This window comes from Cynocephalus volans, chromosome 4 (assembly GCF_027409185.1).
Source record: "Cynocephalus volans isolate mCynVol1 chromosome 4, mCynVol1.pri, whole genome shotgun sequence".
NCBI classification, from domain to species: Eukaryota; Metazoa; Chordata; class Mammalia; order Dermoptera; family Cynocephalidae; genus Cynocephalus; species Cynocephalus volans.
In genome coordinates, this window is record NC_084463.1 from 104,052,917 (window position 1) to 104,076,825 (window position 23,909).

General features: G+C 40.3%; 2 protein-coding genes and 1 pseudogene across 2 annotated transcripts; 1 reads left to right on the forward strand and 2 right to left on the reverse strand.

The window, feature by feature from the left end:
- The first annotated feature begins 223 nt into the window (after positions 1-223).
- LOC134375754 (olfactory receptor 52E1-like) lies at positions 224-1,159 on the forward strand. The gene has a single exon (XM_063094441.1). The coding sequence runs from the start codon at positions 224-226 to the stop codon at positions 1,157-1,159; it is 936 nt and encodes a 311-aa protein (XP_062950511.1).
- A 6,637-nt stretch (positions 1,160-7,796) lies between these two features.
- On the reverse strand, positions 7,797-8,780 carry LOC134376309 (olfactory receptor 52D1-like; annotated as a pseudogene).
- Positions 8,781-22,280: 13,500 nt separating this feature from the next.
- On the reverse strand, positions 22,281-23,664 carry LOC134375825 (uncharacterized; the record flags this gene model as incomplete). The annotated part of the gene is made up of 1 exon (XM_063094565.1): positions 22,281-23,664. A coding segment is annotated over one exon (1,068 nt), but the record flags the coding sequence as incomplete, so codon positions are not given.
- Positions 23,665-23,909: the final 245 nt, after the last annotated feature.

Here is a 23,909-nt window from a genome sequence, read left to right on the forward strand (position 1 = left end):
TTAGACTTAATTGAATGGATCTCATAAAGTACCTTGAAATGTTGGGGCCGCGTTTTACCATTAAATGTGTATGTTTTCAAGCCTCTGTGATGCAATATGGGTAGGTATGGATAGAAGTTTCACTGACTTCTTTTTCTTTGGGCACTAAGCAAGGAAGAGACCCACTCAATGAATGAGAGGCACTTGATCTGTGACATATTTCAGTATAAAAAGTCCCAGAAGGATGGCCTCTCTTAACGCCACACTATTTCACCCCTACTCTTTCCTTCTTCTGGGGATCCCTGGGCTTGAAAATATGCATGTCTGGATTGGGTTTCCTTTCTTTGTTGCGTTCCTGACAGCTGCACTTGGGAATATCAGCATTGTTTATGTGATTCAGACTGAGCACAGTCTCCATCAGCCCATGTTCTACTTCCTGGCCATTCTGTCATCTGTTGACCTGGGCCTGTCCACATCCACCATCCCCAAAATGCTTGGCATCTTCTGGTTCACCCTGAGAGAAATCTCCTTTGAGGGCTGCCTTATCCAGATGTTCTTCATCCATCTGTGCACTGGCATGGAGTCTGATGTGCTCGTGGCCATGGCCTATGATCGCTACATGGCCATCTGTAATCCTCTTCGCTACACACAGGTGCTGACAAACAAGGTGGTGTTCATCATTGCATGGGTAATCCTCCTGAGACCTTTGTCTTTTGCCATACCGTTTGTCCTCCTGATCCTAAGGTTACCGTTCTGTGGACACCAAATTATCCCACACACCTACTGCGAGCACATGGGTATTGCCCGCCTGTCCTGTGCCAGCATCAGGGTGAACATCATCTATGGCTTATGTGCCATCTCTACCCTGGTGTTTGACATCATAGCCATTATCATTTCCTACATACAGATCCTTCGTGCTGTCTTTCGACTTTCTTCTCATGATGCCCGACTCAAGGCACTTAGCACCTGTGGTGCTCATGTGTGTGTCATGTTGACTTTTTACACCCCTGCATTTTTTTCATTCATGACCCATAGGTTTGGCAGGAACATACCACGCTACATCCACATCCTTCTAGCAAATTTCTATGTAGTCATTCCACCTGCTCTCAATCCTGTAATTTATGGTGTCAGAACTAAACAGATTAGAGAACAGGTGCTAAAAATGTTTTCCAAGAAATAAGACATAGCTGTGGTGTTTATAAAAAATTGTATTTAAGAAGGAGGTGGCACAAGTTTTCTATGTTCAAAATGGGAAGAGAACATTTGGAAGGTATGCAGGTCTATCTTAGGGAAGGACTGTCAACAGCAGTTCTTTGTTCTGTGCAGCTTCCTTATCCAATCCAGAAATAGAAAGTTAAGCCAATGACAAATGCATAGGTAAAAGTGTTTTATAGTTTTCCATTGTTTGTAAATGATTCAGATGCCTAATGTGGAAGAAAACCAACACTTTGCCCTGCTTTCATCATAGCCATGGGCAGTTTAAAGCAAAACCAAGTAAACACAGACATACACACATACATACGCACAAGAAAGCAAACATAAAACCTATAAAACCCTTCATATCCTTAGTTAAAACAATGATACTAGGTAAGCCTGATTAGTGCTGGTCTCAAATTAATAAACATTGGAGTATTTCCCATATGCCTGGACTCACTATCAAAAAGAATATTATTTTGACTTTGCCATGTTAATGTCAGAAGATATGAAGTTGATACTGTGAACATGATAATTATGTGAGAAAGCTGGAAGTTTTTCACCATGAACAGAATTTCAGAAACTTGGCAATCTTGGTAAATTTGTAATTTTTTTAAAAAGATGTGTTTTGGTGTTTACCTGGTAGACGAGTTAGAGTCTAACTTACTGATACCTGTTTGCAAACAATCTATTCTTTTCCAAACAGTTTGGTCAGTGTGTCTTTTTTCCCACCCTGTACAGGAGTTTCACTCTTATGGAATGTTAAAAGTCCCAGTGATGTTCCTAATCTAGCCCTATCTAAATGTGTTTTGTTTGTTTTAATAGAACTCTAGTTCCATGTGATATTCTTCAGTGTTATCTAGGTCTATGTGATGTTATTGACATTATGTATAGATAAGATTCAAGGGAAAATGTGTGTGACATCCTAGAAAAACCTAACTTTCTAGCAATATTTTTATTGCAGGACCTCTCAGAGTTTTTAACTCACAAATACTCATTTGAAACTTTAAGGAAAGATTGGCTTCAGAATACTCTTCTTAGACCATCCCGTGACACTCATACTCTGTAGAATGCACTTTAGAAGAAAAACGAACTACTTATTGTTATTACCATAGAATATATGATGTCACATATTCTTAGATACATTTGTTAAATTTGTATCAACATTGCACTCTGAACTTGAAATTATTTGAAAAAAAATCATTTTGTTATGCTATGTAATTATAGGCACAAACGACTTTGTTCTGTAACCCTATTGTGAGAATGAACTCATCCCTCATGTATCCAGTTTTTCTGCTTATGAAATAACTTTTCATTTTTATGTCCCCAGTTGTATCCTGAATGAATTGGAAAGTGTTCACTCTATTTCTATATTCTGGCTAATTTGTGTATTAATTGGTATTTAGTCATTGAAAATTTTGTAGATATCACCATTGCAATATCTGGCCTTGGAGTTTTCTATGTTAGGTTGCTAACTGCAGATTCAATATCTTTATTAGGTGAATGAGTATTCCACTTATCCATTTCTTCTTTTTGTTGCTATGAATGTCCTCAGAGAATGCCTCCTGGGCTTCACATTCCTATTTTTACCTTGTGTTAAGGGTGTGAGCTTGTTAGTCTGAAGGTTTTTCTCAATGTCTACTATTATATTTAGGTCTTCCCTTTGTTTCTGTGGCACAGATAAAGCCACCACCATGCTCTTGGAGCCCCCTCAGCAATAGAATGCTGTTACACCACCTCTGCCCATCTGGTGGTGGGAGCTAGGGTATGTAATCTGTTGTGCTGGTTCAGCCTCAGTCTTGGGCAGGTGCCATGTTCTGGGTCTTAGAGGTGGAGACTTCTCAGTGATTCTTTCCTTCTCCAGCTGTAGGAGACCTCTGATGATTCTGCCTCACACCAAGTTTGCAGGGTTTGTTTCTGTTCCTTTCCCTCAGCAGCCATGTATCTTCAAGTGTACTTTTACCCCAGTGGCTGAAGTCTTTTGCTCCTCAAGGAGAGAGGGAACAGGAACTGGGTGTAGTCTAGATCTCATCTTATAGTGGCTGCTATTCTCCTGTACCATGATGAAGGTTTTCTCTGGCCTTTAGTCCTTACCTCCGTAGTTCTCATGATTACCTGGTAGAGGTCTGGAGAGAAAAAAATGAGTGGGTATGAATTTTCCTTTGTGTAATTCACAGACGACCCTCAATCATTCTGTATTCTCACACAGGTCTAAACTCTGCTTTGAGGAATTTGCTTAAAAATTTTAGTAAAAAAATCCTCTTCACTGCCTTGTATGGAATCTGGCATCTGCCCCTGATAAGCAAGGGATCATGTCCTATCTTTTCTTTGAGTTGCCTGTCTTTCCTTAAATTTTGGGTTAGCTGGTTGCTCTGTAATTTCAACTACCCAAAAAGTTCAAGGGAAATGTGAATTTATTGATTATCCAACATTATATTTTTTGTATAAGGTTTTGAGTGATGGTTTTCTAATTTCTTACTCTAAGTGAAAATCAGAAGTCCTGATAAGAATTTTAAAGAATGCTGTAATAGTTGACTAGAAAGATATCTGGGATCCCTTGTTAACTTTCTGCAAACTTTTTTCTCCAAGTGTGGACTGTGGACTATTGCTCATAAATATTCAAAAAAATGATCAAAAAGCAAATGTTATAGGATCCATCACACAAATTTTGAATCCAATTTTCTTAGAGTGGACCCCAGCAATCTGCATTTTTAAAAGTCTTCAAGCATTCTAAATTTTGAAAACTATCATTCCAGAAAGTCGAGACTTGATTAGTAATCAGATTAGTTGACCATCAGATGGAGATAATGGAACAATTTTTAGGAAGTGGGGTGGTTACATGAAAAATCGGCTAACCCAAAACTGGACACCACCACCCCAACACGCGTGCGCGCGCGCACACACACACACACACACACACACACACACACACACACACACACACACACACACACACACACACACACACACACACACACACACACACACACACACCTGAATTGGCCTAACCTACAAGAAGCTTTTGTTGCCTACATGACGTTCTTGATGTCTTGTATTCTGGAATACAAGATGTTCTCTGACTTCAAACTCCAGTTTTGACTAATTATCTATTTTTTTACCTCTATCATAGTACTTATCACTTGATATATCATAGCATAAACTAACTGAATTTAGTGTAGTGGTTAAAAATTTAAACATTGTGCCAGACATCCTAGGTTCAAATCCTAGTTCCACCTTAACAATCTCTGTGACCATGACAGCTCAACTAATTTCTTTGTGCCTCAGTTTCTTTATTTGTAAAATGAGGCTATAAAGGCTATAAATATTGTAAAGTTTGCGTGAGGAGTTACTGGTGAAGGTATGCAGAGAATTCAAGAGGGATTAATAGAATGTAAGCATCTTATTAATCTAAAATGATGTTATGAATCTAAAATGATTTTATAAATGTGAAAATAAATGCTTATATGCTTGATTCAACTTTATCAAACTACTGGAGAAAAACATTTCTTCCTTCTCTTGATGTTCAAGTTTGTAAAGCTCATCCTTTCTCCACACCCTTCTTCAGTATATGCTCGAGAGAAGGGGTAAGAGATTTGAAAATTTGGTAAGAATAAACTGAATAAGCCTTCCCCACCACTGCCTGGTAGTGCAGCTTTCGAAAAAAGTTATGTGTTTCCTCCATGACGTAAGTCTTCCTGTTCTGATGAAGAATATATGCCTAACTCTAAGGTTTAGAGTACTCACTGGCTCTTGAGCCATACTAAGACCTCCACAGTAGTCCTTACTAAGAAAGATAATATTGAGAACCCACATCTTCCACTCTTGAGCTTTCTTTCAATCTTTTCAAGAATCATGTGGGAAAGAAAAGGCCAATTTTTTTTGTGTGTGTACTACTGAGACCCTGAAACTAATTAGAAACTTGCCTTAGGCATCTCTGTTTCCCCAGTGAATTCCAGTCAATAATTAAACATTGGCTAAGTGAATGTAAGCTGAGGGTAGTTATGGGAGATGGTATGAGCAGTAGTAGCAATTTTGACATCTGAGTCTGTGAGAAGCTGTGTTCCTGAGAGCCCCATTCAATGAGATTGTCTGTATGTGAAATAATTGTGAGATTAAGGAAACATGGCTTTAGAGGGCTAAACAGACTTCATATCCTAACTTCTCTACTCACTAGTCCATTGAAGATGAGTGTGTTGTGTTTATCATCTGGGATTCATGATAACTCTAAAAATATATTGAGAGTTAAGTGATTATGCATACAAAATACAGAAAAGAGCTTGGAACCTAGTAAATGTTTAATAAATGTTGATTATCTTCATATTTTTAGCTTGATGAAAAGTTAAGCACTTGATGAAAATATTTCATCAGTGGTAAAGTAATTTCTCTGTGCCTGAATTTGCACAACTTTAGTTCTATTTCAGCTGTGTAATAAAAATACCTTTAAGAACATTGATGACAGAATACTACTCCCCCTATAGTTTTGCCTTCTGTGGAGTTTCATTTGAACAGGCTCACATAGTATGTAGTGTTTTGGGGGTCTGACTTTTATCACTTAGCATTATGCCTATGAGATTCATCCATTGGAAACTACAGAACACCAAAGCAAAGTAACACTATTTCATAACAGTCAGAGAGAAAAGATAATTACCTACAGAGTCCTGACAATTTTAGCAGCAAGAGACTTCTTCAAAGCAATAATAGATTTCAGAAGACTGTAGGATAATGACTTCAAAAGGCTAAGAGAATGTACTAACTGCAAAATGGAATTGTGTAGCTAGAAAAGTATCATTCAAGGATGAGGGTGAAATAAAGAAAAATTTAGATGAACAGATCACAGAGAAGTTAGCAGCCAGAGACTTTCACTAAACAAAGTGCTGAATGCGTGCTTAAGAAAGAAGAAAGTTTAGTCAAGAAGGAAAGACTGTGACAAACAAAAGGAAATTTGTAAGTCTAATGATGTTGTAAATGGTCAACCAAAGATTTGTGATTATATATCACGTTGATATTAAATTTCTCTTTTTTCTTTGGCTCCAATGATTCCCCATGGGATTGCTCTGTTTTGTCTGTTTGTTTTTGAGGAAAAAACATTTTGATAAGAGTTCTACTTGCCAATACATCTACCTCAGCATAATAATTGTCACAACCTTAAATTCCTTAGCTAAAAAGTCTGTCAGAGTTGAAATGAACAACATTCTAATCATTAAAAATATAGGAAGCAATCTATAAAAATAATCTTTTACTTTGGACAATCTTTGATATATCTGTACCAAGGATACTGAATACATTTTTAAAAAGTTTAGATCTCAATAAAATTCTGTGAGAATATAAAATATACAGAGTCATATATTTCAAATGCCCTACTGCTACTGGACATAAGCCCAGACTGAATATTCAACATTATAGGAAAAAAAACACATGATCTCAATGTTTTTGAAGTTTAAGGCTTTAGAAAGATGCTGGACTTCCAGCAATCCCACTGCTAGGTATTTATCCACAGGAAAAGAAATTAGCACACTGAAGAGATATCTGCACCCCCATGTTTACTGCAGTGCCACTCACAATAGCCAAGGTAAGTGATCAACCTAGGTGTCCATTGACAGATGAGTGGATAAAGAAAATGTGGTACATATACACAATGGAATACTACCCAGCCATGAAAAATAACAAAATTCTGTCATTTGTGACAATGTGGATAAGCCTACAAGACTTGTTAAGTGAAATAAGTGAGGCAATGAAAGAAAAATGCTGCATGTTTCCATTCATATATGGGAGCCAAAAAATGTTGAGCTCGTAAGAGTAAAATTGTAGTTACCAGAGGCTGGGAAGGATAGGAGGAGAGGGACATGAGGAGAGGTTAAATAATGGATATAAAATTGCAACTAGATAGGAAAAAACAAGTTCTAGTCAAATGTAGTACTACGCGTCTATAATTAACAATAATTTATTCTATGTTTTCAAACAGCTAGAAGAAAGGAATTCAAATACTCTCATGACAAAGAAATGATAAATTTTTATGGTGATGAATATGCAAATTGTCCTTATTTGATCATAACACAGTGTATACATGTGTTGAAATATATAACTCTGTACTCCATAAATAGGTACAACCAATACATACCAATTAAAAATAAATAAATTTAAAAAGAAACAATTAAGACATTTTTCTTGACATAGGAAAGATAAAATAGGGCAAATATAATTGGCCTCTACTTTAAATATCAAGAAGAATGAATAAGTAAGAGTCCCTCAAGAAAGAGGGAAGGGGCAGTAATATAGGAATAAATAGAAAAAATAATCAGAACATCCTAGAAAGAATGAAAATGGCCCAGAGAAGACAGTTAAAAGTGAGATTTTCTCATACCCTCCTGATCTTCTGTAAACCTAATTTCCATATATGTTCAGACTCATATTTTCTATATTTGTTTGAAGAATATTTTTTAAGTGCATAGATAATCTACAGTTGTATCTGTTTAAACATGCAATTATATTTGGATACATTACTTTCCACGTGAAAACCTTAACAATCTGATAATCATGAAAAAAGGAACTTAATGAAGAAACCACACAATCTAAGATAGAGTATATAATGTTTTATTCAGATATTACCCAACAACAAAGATAATTCACTTTAGTGACTTTGAAAAACTGAGCAATTTAAGGACTCTGTCCCGTATCCTCTTGGTCCTTATCCCATATATAATGGGGTTCACCATGGGTGGGACAAGAAGATAGATGTTGGCCACAAATATGTGGACATGCAGAGCCACACGGTGCCCAAACCTGTGGGTGAAAAAAGAGAAAAAGGCTGGAGTATAGGACACTAAGATGACACAGACATGGGAGCCACAGGTGCCTAAGGTCTTGAGTCGGGCATCCTTGGATGGGAGGTGAAAGACAGTGCGGAGTATGAGGACATAAGAGCAAATGATCAGTATGAAGTCCACCCCACCGGTAAGAAAGGCAACGATGAGGCTGTAGGCTCTGCGAATTCTTGTTTCAGCACAGGCAATTTTGATGAGGGCCATGAACTCACAGTAGGTGTGAGAAATGACATTGGTTCTGCAGTAGGGAAGCCAACGTAGCAGAAAGGGGTGAGGACTGAGAAGTGCTGTGCCCCTGAGCACAATAGCTAGGCCTGTCTCCCCAATTACAGTGTGTGTCAGAATAGCTGAGTGTCTTAACGGATTACAAATGGCTACATAACGGTCAAAAGCCATGGCCAGGAAGAAGCCAGACTCCATGGTGGAGCAAGAGTGAATCAGGAACACCTGAGTGAGGCAGGCTTCAAAGCGAATCTCCCTGTCATGGAACCAGAAGAGGCTGAGAAGTTTGGGCACAGCTGTGGTACACACGACAAGGTCAGCCACAGCCAGCATGCAGAGGAAGAGGTACATTGGCTCACGGAGGCTGGGGTCTGTCTTGACAATAAACAGAAGAGAGCAATTTCCCAGTAGAGCCAAAAGGTAGACCACAGAGAAGGGGATGGAGATCCAGATGTGGGCAGCTTCCAACCCAGGAATGCCGATGAGAATGAAGGTCAGTGGATGGGCATCAGTCTTATTATGTGCTGACATAACCAGGGTCGGATGTTTTCACTTTCTCTTCATGGATTTTTAATATAAAACAAACAAAATAATAATTTATAAATTTTGAAACCTCTGATAAGTTAAGAAATAAAAAAAAATGTAGGGAATTGGTGGCCGTGGACTAATGATGACTGTAAATATTTAGCAAGAACTTATTTCATCATCTGCGAGAGAGTCAGGTATTATTACAAAGTTCATCTGTCTCAAGAAGGGCACCACCTAAATAGATATGTAGAGGTTATCTCAGTAAGAGCTGCAGGAACTATTTTTTTTCTCCTTGTTGAGATGCACTGAACTCTGTGAATCTTCTTATCCATGAACAGAGCACCTTTAATAACTTCTACCAATATATTGCCATTTATATTTTTCCACTGTATATTTATTTGTAATTTGCAATATAACTGATGTACAGTTGCTAAATGAGGGGAAATATTTAAGCACCAAAATCCAGAGTGAAATGCATGAAAATCCTATAGTCTTCCATTGAGAAGAAAGTGGTATCAATTGAAAATTAAAGAATTTGTGCCATGAGTTTGGGGGACTTTGTAAGAAATGGTGTGGTTGTAAGACAAGAAATAGAGAGAGGCAGGAGGGATGATAGGAGGTTTTAAATAAAGGATAGGTTTCTGCTTTTTTTTGTTTTTGTTTTTGTTTTTGTTTTTAAGACTTTAGTCTTAATAGTTTGGGGACATGCCAAGTTACAGGGTTGGCTTTCATATAGGAAAACCGACATTTAGGAGGATATGACAATTGTTGTGGAATGATTTGAAGAAGGTTTATTCACAACCACATGGAACTCATTCAGGATGATGACAGGAGTGGGCCTGATAATAGTGTGTCAGGTAATGAATAAATGATTGCATTATTCATCACTCTCCACTGGCCACAGAATTTGTATTTCCTCCTGACCTTAGCAGGAAAGAATTGTAACAATTTGATTACAACCTATAGTCTGAGCTTCCTTCATTTCTTTTCATGTATACAACTAATCAAACAACTTGGTGTCTTGTTCTTGGTTAAGTTCACTTGACAGGCGTCTTCTTCATCCAAACTTTGGTTCCTGATTTTCCCTTTGCTCTGCATACCTCTGCTTTGGCTGATCCCCACCAACAAATCAATAATGCAATTTGCTGAGTACAACTGTCTCATGTTTTAATACTATTAGAACAACATTTTGTAAAACATACTGGTCTCCTAATAGATAGTGTCTTTTTCTTTTTTTCCCTAACCTTTTCTTCTTTTTAGAAACACAATTGGCACTGTTTCTGAGATACTCCTATTACTATTTTAAATATTTGTAAATAATGGAGTCTTTGTCATCAGGAAAAGTATCCTTTAAGTCACTGTTCAGTGAAGTCAGGATTGGTATATATACAGCACACTGGACTTCAAAACTACTATGAGATATTACTGCACACCTATTAAGATACATATTATCAAAAAACAGGAAGTAAGTGTTGGCAAGAGTGCCGAGAAAAAGCAATCTTTGAATACTGTTAGTGGGAGTATAGATTGGTGCAGCATTATGAAAAACAGTATGGAGGTTCATAAAGAAATTAAAAATAGAATTACTATATGACTCAGCTAACCTTTATCTGGGTAGATACCCAAAGGAAATGAAATCATGACCTCCTAAAGATACTGCCCTCCAGTATTCATTGCAACTTTCATTTTTCATGACCAAAATACGGGAATAATCTGGGTGTCTGTCGATGGACAAATGGATAAAGAAACTGTGAAATATATATACACACACACATAAATATGTATGTATGTATATGCATATACATACATATATGCACACATATATATGTACACACACACAGTGGAATATGATTCGCCCTAGAAAGGAGATTCTACCATCTGCCACAACGTGGATGAAACTGGAGGACATTTTGCTAAGTGATAGAAGCCAGACGCAGAAAAAAAAAAATATTGTATGATGTCACTTACATGTGAAATCTAAAAAAAAACCAAAAAAACCCACAAAAATAAAACAAATATACTTAGATAGAGAGTATGTAAAACAGTGGTTACCAGGGTCATGGTCGAAGGCGGAGTGAATGAGGAGATGTAGGTTAAAGGATACAAAGTAGCAGATACGTAGAATGAGCAAGTCCAAAGATCTAATGGACAACACGAAGACTATAGTTAATAATAGTGTATTGTATTTAAGATTTTTGCTAAATTAGTAGATTATAACCATTCTTGCCACGGCACGGGTTGTGGGGGGGATGAGTAACTATGTGAGATGATGGGTCACTGTAGTAACAATTTTATTTTGCATCTCATAACACCAAGTTGTACTCCTTAAACATACACAATACAACTTATTTTAAAATGTTGAATTGCAGTTATGAAAAACATTTTAACAGATTAATCTATCTTTAAAGTTTCATACCCAAAGTTTCTGCTTCCTCTGGCTTCTTGATCTTCAGGGTTCCTAGGGCAGGATATTCTCTTTTGAGCATATAAACAGCTGGATACATGTGTCAAGGAAGTTTTGGACAGCCTAGGTAATGTCATTTCTGAATCATGGCATATATTGGACATAACAGGAATACAGGGAAACCAGATGATTGGAAAGTTACGCAATAATATAATAGCGAATATTTCTAAATGAGTCAGTCACTGAATATGTCAGTTGTTTTCCTGAGAACGTTTTACATATTAACTCATAAATTTTATGCCTATTTTTAGATGAGGAATGTTTTATAAGATTAGACAGCTAGTAAGTAATAGATCCGGTTTCTAGCCCAGACACTGATTCCAGAACCCTCAGTCTTAATTATAATGATAAATTGCCCTAATTTTATGAGTCTATATTTACACTTGTGTAAATGGAAAGGATGGGGATTATTCTGCGTACAATATTAGAATATACTGTCACCATTAATTTGATTAGGAATACTTGTCGAAAGACCCCTATTTATAAATTCCATAAAGAAGCTGATTCAAATGTAAGCCCTTCTTTTCCTAATTTAACCCCTCCCCGACATACTTACTCTCAACAGGTGAGCACTGACATCAGAGGGAAGATTAACATAACCAGACTAAATCTCTGTCAGTTTTCCGTGTTCTACAATTATGTTTGTACACATTGAGCTAATGCATTTTTTACATACCCCCCCACTTTTTTTTAAATTCTAAAATGAACCTTTGTATCCTTTTATGTCTATTTGTGGTTCTATCAACATTCTCATATTCCTTATGTACTTTAACCTTCGCTCTTTCTATTTCCTTTATCATTTCACCCAATTTAAATATATTTTCCAAACAGAAAATAAACAGATTATGTGGAGAAAAGGTTCACATGAAGTGAACGTGAATATTCAGTCAATTAAAATAGGTCTTATCCTTCCTTGCAATCAAGAAATTAAAACTAAAAATGGATATGATCCAAATCATACCTTATATTTTTAACCAATGAATATCAAGAATGATGATAAGTGTTATTGAGGTTTTGGTTAAAGAGCAACTCTTAAGAACAGTTTGTTGAATTGTTGAACAATTGAGTGTGAATTGGCATGACTTTTAGACAAAAATTGTGTGGCAAGCATTATTATTAGACATAATATTTTAGCAGAGCAATTTAACTACTTGCCATCCTAGAGAATAATTTTCATATACATTCATGGAACCATATACAGTGATGCTCATTGGAAAACTCCCTGTAATAGAATAGAAATTGAATCACTCAAAATATCCATCAACAAATAATAGTTAAGTTAAAAAATCTGGGGCACATTTACATTGTGGTGTGCTCATCAGCACTTAAAATGAACAAGGTATATTTATATAAACTGATATAAAAGATATTCAAATAAATAATAAAGCAGAAATTTCATTTTCCACTAATATCAACATATACATACAAAAGTTAAACATGTTTGTATGTACGTAATGTAAGCACATTTATACTGAGAATTTTATAAACACAAAAGACAATCCATAGGGTTACATACCCAATTTAGGAGTCTAAAATGGGTGAAAGGATTATAGACAGAATATAATTTAGCTTTATCAGAATGGCTTGACTTTTTTAACGGTGACAAGGTATTCGATGTATTCATGTATTACCTGTAAAGTTTAAGGTAAGCAAATAAACAATACAGAGTTCCAGTTGTATTAAGTCAGAAAAAAGAAAATACAAACCAAGACATTACAATGAGTTGTGGCCTTGCATGTCTTGTCAAATATTAATAAATTTTTCTAACCACTTGAAGTACCTTTCCTCATTTCTCTCTTCACAGAGAACTGGTCACACTACTTAATTTATGAAAGCAGTGACCCTGGGTCTTTGTTCTTCATGGTATTTTCCTCACCAATAAAAACCCTCAGTAACTTTTGATTAAGATTGAAGCAGACTCTACTCACATGTCAGTTCCTCTGAGATTATTTTCTAGCTACTTTGAACCATTATTGACACCCTCCCTGGGTGTCCCTGTGGTATTTGCACTTATCTGTTTTCTTTTTTCTATTGCTTCTTATAATTCTGCAAATCTTTCTCTTTTATTATATTACAAATATTTATTTGACATAGATGATATCTTTTCATATATTTTCTTTTTGTTTCAACAAGTGAATAAATAAAAAGAGAAGAGGTGAAGGTAAGGGAGTGTTATTTTTCTGGTAAATAATGTCAAGATATATTTAAGACAATCAGTCTTAAATCACTATAAATCTATTAGTATAAATTTATTATATTAATACTACTCGCTAATCCCCAAACACTATCCTACATTAAGTTTTCAAATTATAATATTAGATTTTGAGACATACCCAGAAGTCAGTGTCCAACAAAATTGAATTGTCAGAATTTTATACTTTGTATAACTACGTGATGGAGAAAAACAGGAAATGCAGGTGAAGAAACTCTCATATGCTTTTGGGAAGGAATGAAATAAATGGCCTGTAATGTCTTCTAGCTAAATCTCACATCCCCTATCCATCTCTTTACAAAAATAATATAAACTGACATGAATTAAGCATCTATTAAGTAATATGTTATTTGCCTTGTCAGCACTATCCCATTTTTTTAAGGGAGTTTTTGGGAAGGTTATAGGTAATTATACATACAACACAGATTAAAAAAACAAACGAATGAACAAAAAACAAGCTAAGAATGTTCAATTAGATTGCCAAAGCTATTCTTATTTTACTATGAATTCACGAATTTGGAATTTGAATCCAAGTATAGTTACAAAGTTTTTAATATTTACGTTAAACCTTAAGAGGTATGTATCCCATAGGGTTTTGTAAATGTAAAATGATACAATGCATTTCAGACTGCTTTGAGCAGGATAAAATATTGCTCAGACATCACAGAATATAGGACTGATACATCCACACTCCCATCCTTTCCTTCATCAATCTTCCTTTGATATACTGAAGTAAACAGAGAAACTCATGCACAAATTTATTCTCAAGGAAAGTTGCAGCCTAGTCTTAATCCACAACAGAGTAGATGCTGTTGCTTGTAATGGCCACAAACCCAAATGGGATCAATTGACCTGCAAATTCTTACACAAACCTGGTTTTCAGAGCCTGTCTGCTCTGACTAGAGCCCTGAAACCTTCCATTTGACTATTGTCTGCCTAGCTCATGACATAATGGGAGCAACTGTGCACTGGCTTACCTCACTGGGGGTTCTGTGTGGGTCAGGATGAGCACCCAACGGCCTGAGGAAGCATTCGAGTCTTTCATGACTTACAACTTTTCCAATTGGGCTTGTTTATAGACAGTTTCCAGATGTCTAAGGCTCCCATGGGCTTGGAGTGGTGATGACCTCCCCATGGTGTCAGAGAAAGAAGCCTTTGGGGGTTGGAGGTTTGAGTTCAGAACTTGGCATCTAGAGCTAACATCTCAATAAGAGGACAGTCCAGGAAGGGGTAGGGGTGGAGTCTTCCTTAACTGTCTCTGGAGCCTACCTCTCAGCAGGATTGCTTGAGTCTTGGAGATATGAGTTCTTGAAAGTATCATATGTATGTATTCAAAAACAAAAATGGTATCACAGCCCTTTGTTTTAAATAATGCATTTTTATTTTTAATACAGAAAAAATATAAAGCAAATACTAACATCATCCATGTCAACTAGATATTAAGTTAAATTTTATTTCATAATGTTTGTATTCATGATTTTTGAGCATTTAAGTCATATTCGACATTAAAATTTTATATTATAATCCAAGTTTTATTTTGTGATATATGAAGGTACTTTAAAAAGTTCATGGAAAGATTCGTGTTATTTTTTTTTAGTTCTATTTTTCCTCAAACTTTTTGAAATACTTTTTATAACCCTTTTCCTGTATAACATTAAACAGGCATTTTAAAAATTCTTCTGCAGCCTCCTGATATGCTGACTGTGCCTCAGTTGTGAGTTTAACAGTTTTCATGCTTTACTGCCTTTTGAAATGTGCAAAGTAACCAGCACCAGCTGAGAGTTTGATATTTTCCTGACCTTGGTTAACCTGCATGTTGACTTTCAGCCTCAGAACAATGCTATGCCCTACTCTTTTCTCATTAGTTGACATTTTGTGAACCCACAAATTTAGTCTTTTTTTTAAATCTGTTAAAAAACAAAATTTCAACAAATTTAAAGATCTAATTGGCTTTTATTAGTGATTCATAAATCAGGCAGTATTCTGTCTAAAGATAGGGGGACCTCTCTTGGACAGGGCAGAACAATTTATTTTTATAAAGTAAGTTGAGTAGCAACAAGAAAACAGAATAATACAAAAAAAGCTGATTGGTTAATGTCTGGTTACTTTAGGTTAGTTTCCTTGTAAGTATCAAAGCAGAGGGAACTAGCTTATGCTGGCTCAGGTTGCCTGTGCCATTTTTGATTGGTTGCTGTCAATCTCTTGTTTTTAGGGTGGGGAGAAAAGGACAGTTTGGGGATTTTCATGCTTCTGTAGAGTTTCAGTTTAATTATGTGACCCCATTTTGGTTCAGTCTGTTGGGCCCTAGTGAAGGAAATCAGTCCAAAACAATGACCTCCCATACATTTTATTTAATACATCTTTTCTATATCTTTATTACACACTATAGATGTTACTTTAGTACTTTCCAGAGTGGCTTAATGTACAGATAGGTAAACTCCTTGTTTTTCTGGGAGAGCTGTATTGTTAATAAATTAATTTTGAACTCACAGCCAACAGCATTATAACTCATTTCTGAACAACGCTTATCTAACAAAGTTATTTTCTTCATAAAGTACATGACAATTTTCTTGCACCTAGGAACCCTTGACAACACTATAGCACTACATGGGGGCCATTTTTAAAAAGTGAAATCACCAACAAAAAGCATACAAAACGGAACAGAAAAACATGGCACTAAGTAGACTGTAAAAAGGACACTTGTTTACATTATAAGAGGCGAAACTAGAAGTCAGAGACTTACTCTGTTAGACTTCAGATACATGTCAGGTAATTTGAATTTTTGGCAGCTTTATGCATATCTGAAAATGACTGTGAAAGTGCCATCAGTGTTAATTTGGCATTGCAAATACATTTTGGGGAGTAAGCAAATTTGTAATATGAAATCCCTGAGTAATGAGACACAAGTGTACATATGTAATTTATACAATATACATGCTTGACACATACAAAAATTATAATTAAGTATAACAATAAAATTATAGAATTCCTAGTTCTACAATTAACAAAATTGGTGAGATTGACATAAAAGTGTTTAAAGAATTGTTTAAAGATCTAAAAGGAAGTATAACACTACCCAACTTCAAATTATAGTACAAAGCTATAGTAACCAAAACAAAATGGTCCTGCCATAAAAACAGACACTCAGAATAAGGGAATAGAATAGAGAACCCAGAAATCAACCGATATACCTTCAGCCAACTGATCTTCAACAAAGGCAACAGGGACATACATTGGGGAAAAGACTGTCTCATCAATAAATGGTGCTGGGAAAATTGGATATACATATGTAGAAGAATGAAATTAGACATGTACCTCTGGCCATATACAAAAATCAGCTCAAAATGTATTAAAGAATTCTATGTACATCCTGAAACTATAAAACTCCTAAAAGAAAACATAGAGGAAACACTTCAGAAAGTAGTACTGGGCAAAGACTTTATAAATAAGACCCCCAAAGCACAGACAACCAAAGGAAAAATAAACATATGGGACTGTATGAAACTAAAAAGCTTCTGCACAGCAAAAGAAATACTTAACGGAGTAAAAAGAAAACCTACAGAATGGGAAAAAATATATGCAAACTATGCATCTGACAAAGGGTTAACATCCAGAATATGCAAGTACTCAAACAATTTCACTGTGAGAAAACAAGTAACCTGATTAAAAAATGGGCAAAGGAGGTGAACAGGCTTTTCTCAAAGGAAGATATATGAATTCCCAACAAACACATGAAAAAATGCTCAACATCACTCAGCATCTGGGACATGCAAATCAAAATCATTGACATATCATCTCACTCCAGTTAGACTGGCTATCATTAAAAAGACAGAATTTGGAGAAAGAGGAACTTTCCTACACTGTTGGTGGGATTGTAAAGTGGTGCAGCCATTATGGAAAACACTATGGAGTTTCCTCAAACAGCTACAGATAGAACTGCCGTATGACCCAGCAATCCCACTTCTGGTTATATACCCAAAAGAATGGAAATCATCATGTCAAAGGGACACCTACACTCCTATGGTTATTGCAGCTCTATTTACAACAGCCAAGAGTTGGAACCATCCTAAATGTCCATTGTCAGATGACTGGATAAGGAAAATGTAGTATGTTTATACAGAGGAATACTACTCTGCCATAAAAAAGAATGAAGTATTGCCATTCACAGCAACATGGATGAACTTAGAGAAAATTATGTTAAGTGGGATAAGCTGGGTACAGAAAGAGAAATACCACTGAAAGACTCCCGCAGTGGGTAGTCAGTCAGTTCAGGGAGACCCTCCCAAGGAACAGCGAGACCACGGCTTCGGATGCAAAAACAAGAGGTTTATTGAACACACAGGTACCCGGGCGACTCAGTCTTTCGAAAGACTGGCGCGCCGAGTAGAGCTCCTGGGTCCTTTTTATAGCAAAAAGCGCGGGTACAGAAGCGAGAAGCAAGGTAATTGGTTAGTTTAAATCAAGCCAGGGGTGAACTTCGGTCAAGTGGGAGTCCTTGAAACAGCTGAGGGGCACTCTTGAAACTTTAACTGACTTGTCTATTTCTGGGAACTATCCGCCCTTTGCCTCGGGCCGGGGCCCAGGTGCATAACCACAGATATCCTGTTTGACTCTGTTCCCCTTGTTTCTTAACTTGACTTTTTGGCTGTATTTTCCCTATACTGCGGCTAGCTGGAAAAGAAAAAAGAAAAACACTTCCTTCATTCCCCCATTTTTTCTTGTGGATCGCTCTAATCTTAGAGCGGAATTAAAAGTTATCTTCGCCATTTAAGGTTTGGTATTTTTGCCTAAGGACCAGAATCTTAACTGCACTTACCCTATCATTGATGAATTGGACTAGTCTATTGATGACGTAGGGCCCAAGGGTGAACAACAGAAGGAGGAGTAATAGGGGCCCGGCGATGGTTGACAGTAGGGTAGTGAACCAAGGGGAGCTATTGAACCAACCTTCAAACCAGTTTTGATCTTTTTGGCGCTCTAACTGTCTTTTATCTAGTCTTTGTTTGAGTTTGGCCATGGTGTCTCGTATCACACCTGAATGGTCTACATAAAAACAGCACTCCTCTCTGAGGGCCGCGCAGAGGCCTCCCTCTCTTAAAAACAGTAAGTCAAGGCCTCGCCTATTTTGGAGTACTACCTCAGATAGAGAAGTCAATGAGTCCTCTAACTTGCTGACTGAATCCTGGAGGGCCCGGAGGTCAGTGTCCATGGCAGTCTGGAGCTCGGTTAGGCCCCGCTGGAGGTCTATAGGTCCTTTAATCAGAGCAGCCGAGCCGGTACCTATACCTGCCACAATTCCCAGTAGGACAGCTAGGGTAAGTGTGAGAGGTTCTCTCTTAAACCTGGGATGAGGGTTGTCATAGGCCTGCAACAAAGTTTCTTCAGGATGGTAATAGATGCGAGGAATCAGCTGAACCTGGACACAGAAATCCTTAGACTGATTAAAAACTGAGAGGGAAACGCAAGGGGTGAGACCGGTGCTGCAAGCCCACCAGCTATGGTTGGAGGGGAGAAGGTACTGATGGTCCCCGGAGGAATTGATGGATAGGGTCTGGTTGCAAAGATGTTGATGGGTAGAAGGTATTGTTCCTATACATAACCCTTGTCCTGTGACCTCTGTGAGAGTAAGCTTTCCCTGGGTCCCCCAACGGCAACTCTCGGCGCTGGTATAATTGGCCTCTCCCAAAAAGGCTATTCCTTCATAGTAGGGGGGGCTTATGGCCAGACAGAGCCAGCAATGCTCTGTGGCGTTCGGGTTGGTGGCATTTAGAGCTAGGAAGGCCCCCTGTACAAGACCAAAGAGCCTGTCACCCGTGGTGGGGGGTAGAGTGCCTGGTGATAGGAGGCTCTGTGTAGCAGTGCTCCTTTGTGCCGCGGGGGGTTGCCTGCTAGTCATTGGGAACAGCTTGTTGCTAGGAGGTCCCTGTTCTGCAAGGACGGGGTCGGGGCCCACTGCCACAGTTGGCATATTGGTGATCTCTAGGCGAATGGTAAACTGTACACCTGGATCGTTTCCCGTCAAATAGAACCTTAGTCCCCAGGTTCTTCCTTGTGCCCAATCTCTGGAATTTTTTCCTTTCTCTGTGAATTTTATTTTAAGGGGGTTACACCAGCCGGAGTTGTCACAGCTTTTACTGCTACCGTTACGTTCTACAGTTATGAGGTCCCATGAGGAACTAGGTCCCCAGTAGACTGTCCCCGTGGTTTCACAACCCCATTCTTTGCAATATAGGGATTCCAGCCCTCCGCACCTTCTAGCTTCTGAAAGGGTCCGGCCATCCCGGGGGCACACGTAGAAGGGGGAAGCGGCAAGCCTGTTTCTAGCTCGGGGATAGCTGCACCCTGGGACCCCCCAGGTGATCTGATTATAAGCTTTTGTATAGTCTGAATCAGGGGGTCTGATCTGGGCCTTGGAGGCCGATACACTGGATCCCGGGATATCCCAGGTTTCAATACCCGCCGCCAGGGCACATACATCAGGTTTAAGATCGGGCCACCAAGTCCAAGGAGGCTGGGTAGCCTGTTTGGTCCAGACAACTTCTCCAGTTTGGGACAGTACCTTCCAGGTGAGGATCACAGGCCGGTGGGGGTTCTTACCCGGTGGACTCATTTTTCCGCCGCCGAATACGCAGCTTAAGAGGATGATCAGTCCTTTCCAGCTCCCAGGTCTCGTTTGGTGCCGGGGGTGGTGCAGGCTTGAGATGGGAAGCATGGACCCAGGCAGCGATGCCATCAACTTTTACTGCGGTCGGGGTGGTCAGCAATACCAGATACGGGCCTTTCCACCGAGGCTCAAGGTTGCTGGGTCGATGGCGTCTGACCAGCACTCGGTCTCCGACCTGGAACGGGTGGGGGACAGCTATGGTACCGGGCTGATATGCCTCTTTGATCTGGTCCCAAATCTGGGTCTTCACAACTTCTAGAGCCTTTAAATGGGTAAATAAGACAGGGAGAAAATTATCATCGGGACCCAGTGTTTCTCCCAACTCAAGTATGGGGGGGGGTCCCCCGTAGAGGATTTCATAGGGAGTTAGACCGTACTGGCCAGGGGTATTCCTGGCTCTGAACAGCGCTAAGGGAAGGAGGGCCACCCAGTCTTTTCCACCGGTCTCTAAGGCCAATTTAGTTAAGGTCTCTTTGATGGTTCTATTCATTCTCTCTACTTGACCTGAGCTCTGGGGCCTATACGCACAATGTAACTTCCAATTTATCCCCAGTTGTGTGGCCAGTCCCTGGCTTACCTGAGCAACAAAGGCTGGGCCATTATCTGACCCGATCACCTTGGGGATCCCGAAACGGGGCAGGATTTCTTCTAGTATCTTTTTACATACAGTCAGGGCCGTTTCCGTTTTGGTAGGAAAAGCTTCTACCCATCCAGAGAAAGTATCTACAAATACTAGCAGATACCTGTTCCCATACCGGCCAGGCTTTACCTCTGTAAAGTCTACTTCCCAGTATACGCCGGGTCGATCTCCCCGTTGTCTTTTTCCGGTCTCTCGGTAGGTGGTAGTCGCATTAGTCATGGCACAAGCCGGACACCGATTGGCGACTTCTTGAACGGTGGACCGGAGATTCGGGATGGAGAGGCTGGTGCGGCTCGTTAGTTGAAGGAGCTTTTCTGGTCCTAAGTGTGTTAGCTGATGTAACCGCTAAATGAATTCTTTTCCCTGGTCAGGAGTGAGCTCTCTTGGCTTGGTCCTAGCTTGAGCAGGCTCGATTGGCTCTTGAAGCTTTATAGTTTCTGCTAGCACCCTGACCGACAGGGCGGCTTGTTTTGCAGCCTCGTCGGCCCTCCGGTTCCCGGCCGCCACAGGGTTATTTCCTCTCTGGTGGCCCGGGCAGTGGATAATGGCGACCTGCTTAGGGAGGTGAATGGCCTCTAGCAGAGCCAGAATTTCTTCTTTGTTTTTAATGTCTTTTCCAGCCGAAGTGAGCAGTCCCCTCTGTTTATATATTGCCCCATGAATGTGAGCAGTGGCAAAAGCATACCTGCTGTCCGTGTAGATGTTGATGTTTTTTCCTTCGGCTAGGCGTAATGCCTGCGTCAAGGCGATTAGCTCGGCCTTCTGGGCTGATGTCCCTTCTGGCAGGCTGCTTGCCCATACCGTCCGTTTGCCATCTACGATGGCGGCCCCTGCTCTCCGCTTACCTTCCACAATGAAGCTGCTACCGTCTGTATACCAGGCAGGCACTCCGGGCAATGGCTGGTCCTTCAGGTCCCGTCGAGTCCCAGCTTCTTCAGCAAGGATTTCTGAGCATTGGTGTACTGGGGTGGATTCTGACTCGACTGGTAGTAGGGTAGCTGGGTTCAGGACAGCAGGGGGCGCGAAAGATATCCTTTCGTTTAGCAGCAAACTCTGGTAATGAGTCATTCTGGCATTGGTCATCCACCGATTGGGGGGCTGCCGCACAATACTTTCGAGGCTGTATGGGTTTGGGACTGAGGGATGAATGTCTTGCACCCTTTTGTTAATTTCTCTCAAGTCTTGGACTGGCCGATAGTCATTGGTCCCTGGCTTTTTTACTGGTAGCAGAGGGGTGTTCCAGGGCGACTGGCAGGGCACTAAGACCCCTAGGTCTAAGAACCTTTGGATGTGGGGTCTGATGCCTTCCCGGGCTTCTTTAGTCATTGGATACTGTCGGACGGCCACCGGTGAGGCACCCGATTTCAGCTCTACTACTACTGGTGGGACGTTATTGGCCAGTCCCATACCTGTCTTTTCTGCCCATACGGTGGGAAAAAGTTGGAGCCAGGATGGGTCGATGGAGGGAGAGGCCGGCTTTTCATACAGCCGGTATTCTTCTTCTAGGTTTAGGACCAGGCACATGGTAGAGTGATCTCCCCATGTTACTTGTGGGCCCTCTGTAGAAAACTGGATTTGAGCTTTTAGTTTGGTCAGGATGTCCCGGCCCAACAGAGGAGTAGGGCACTCAGGTATGACCAAAAAGGAATGGGTCACTTGCTTATGTCCGACCCTTAAAAGTCTCTGTGTGGTCCAGGGGTAGACTTTGCTGCCGGTCGCTCCTACTACGACTGTCCGCCTGGACCCTACCTTCCCCATGGGTTGGGTCAGTACCGAATGTTCAGCCCCGGTATCGACCAGAAACTCGATGGGGGTCCCCTCCACTGTCAATGTTACCCTAGGTTCGGGGAGGGGGTCCGAACCTTGACTCCCCTAGTCGTCTAGGGATAGAACCCTAGCTTTTTTGTCGTTTTTCTTTTTTCGGGGGCATTCCCTTGCCCAGTGGCCTTTCTCTTTGCAGTAGGCGCACTGGTCCCTGTCGAGAGGAGGCCTTTTGTCCCTAGGTGTCGGTCTTGCCCGGTTGCTCAGGGTCCCTTTCTGCTTATCTGTAAACCCTTTATCACTTACTACTGTGGCCAAAATCCTAGTTAAATTTTTTTCTTGGCGTTTATCACGCCGTCTCTCTCTCTCTTCTGTCTCTTTTTTTTCTCTTTCCTGTCTTTCTTCTTCTGTTTCTCTCTTGTGGTACACCTTTTCTGCCTCCTTTACTAAGTCTTGTAAGGAAAAGTCTTGGAGCCCCTCTAGTCTTTGTAACTTTTTCTTGATATCTGGGGCTGACTGGCCAATAAAGGCCATGGCAACTGCCGCCTGCTGTCCCTCAGAAGAGGGGTCAAACGGAGTGTATCTCCTATATGCCTCCATCAGGCGTTCCAAGAAAACCGAGGGGGGTTCTACCGGTCCCTGCAAGACCTCTCTTACCTTAGCCAAATTGGTGGGGCGCCGGGCTGCCCCTTTGAGACCTGCCACTAGAGTCCGGCGGTAGACCAGAAGACGCTCCCTACCTTCGGCCGTGTTGTAATCCCATTGAGGTCGATTGAGGGGGAAGGCCTCATTAATGAGGTTCTCGAGTTGTGTAGGGGCCCCGTTGTCCCCGAGAACGTTCTTGCGGGCCTCCAGAAGAATCCTTTCTCGCTCTTCAGTGGTGAAGAGGATCTGGAGTAGCTGTTGGCAATCGTCCCAAGTGGGCTGGTGAGAGAACATAAGGGACTCAAGAAGTCCCGTGAGTCCTGCTGGTTTTTCAGAAAAAGAAGGATGGTTAGATTTCCAATTATAAAGATCTGCTGAGGAAAAAGGCCAATATTGTAGAGGAACTAGGCCGTTGGGCTCGGCTGGGGGTCCTATGGCTCGGAGGGGTAAAATCACAGTGGAGTCAGGACCTGAGTCGTCTGCCGGACTGCGGGCACGGCGACTCCTGGTCCTAGCGGCTGGTCCCTCAGGATCGGAACTATCGGACGCCTGGCCCGGCACCGGTCCGATCGCCTGAGGGGCCAGAGGAGGCGGCAGGGCCGCCGGGTAGGGCGGGGGCTCAGAGAGAAGGAGCGAGTCGTCTGGTGTCGGGAGGACGGGGGGTTGGGGAGGGGCGGAAGGCTTCCTTGTAGGTGGCCTTTGAGTATTTTCTGATCCCGAAACAACAGCGACTTTGCTGGAGGGTGGCACCCAGGGAGGGGGATTCTGGGCGAGGTCTT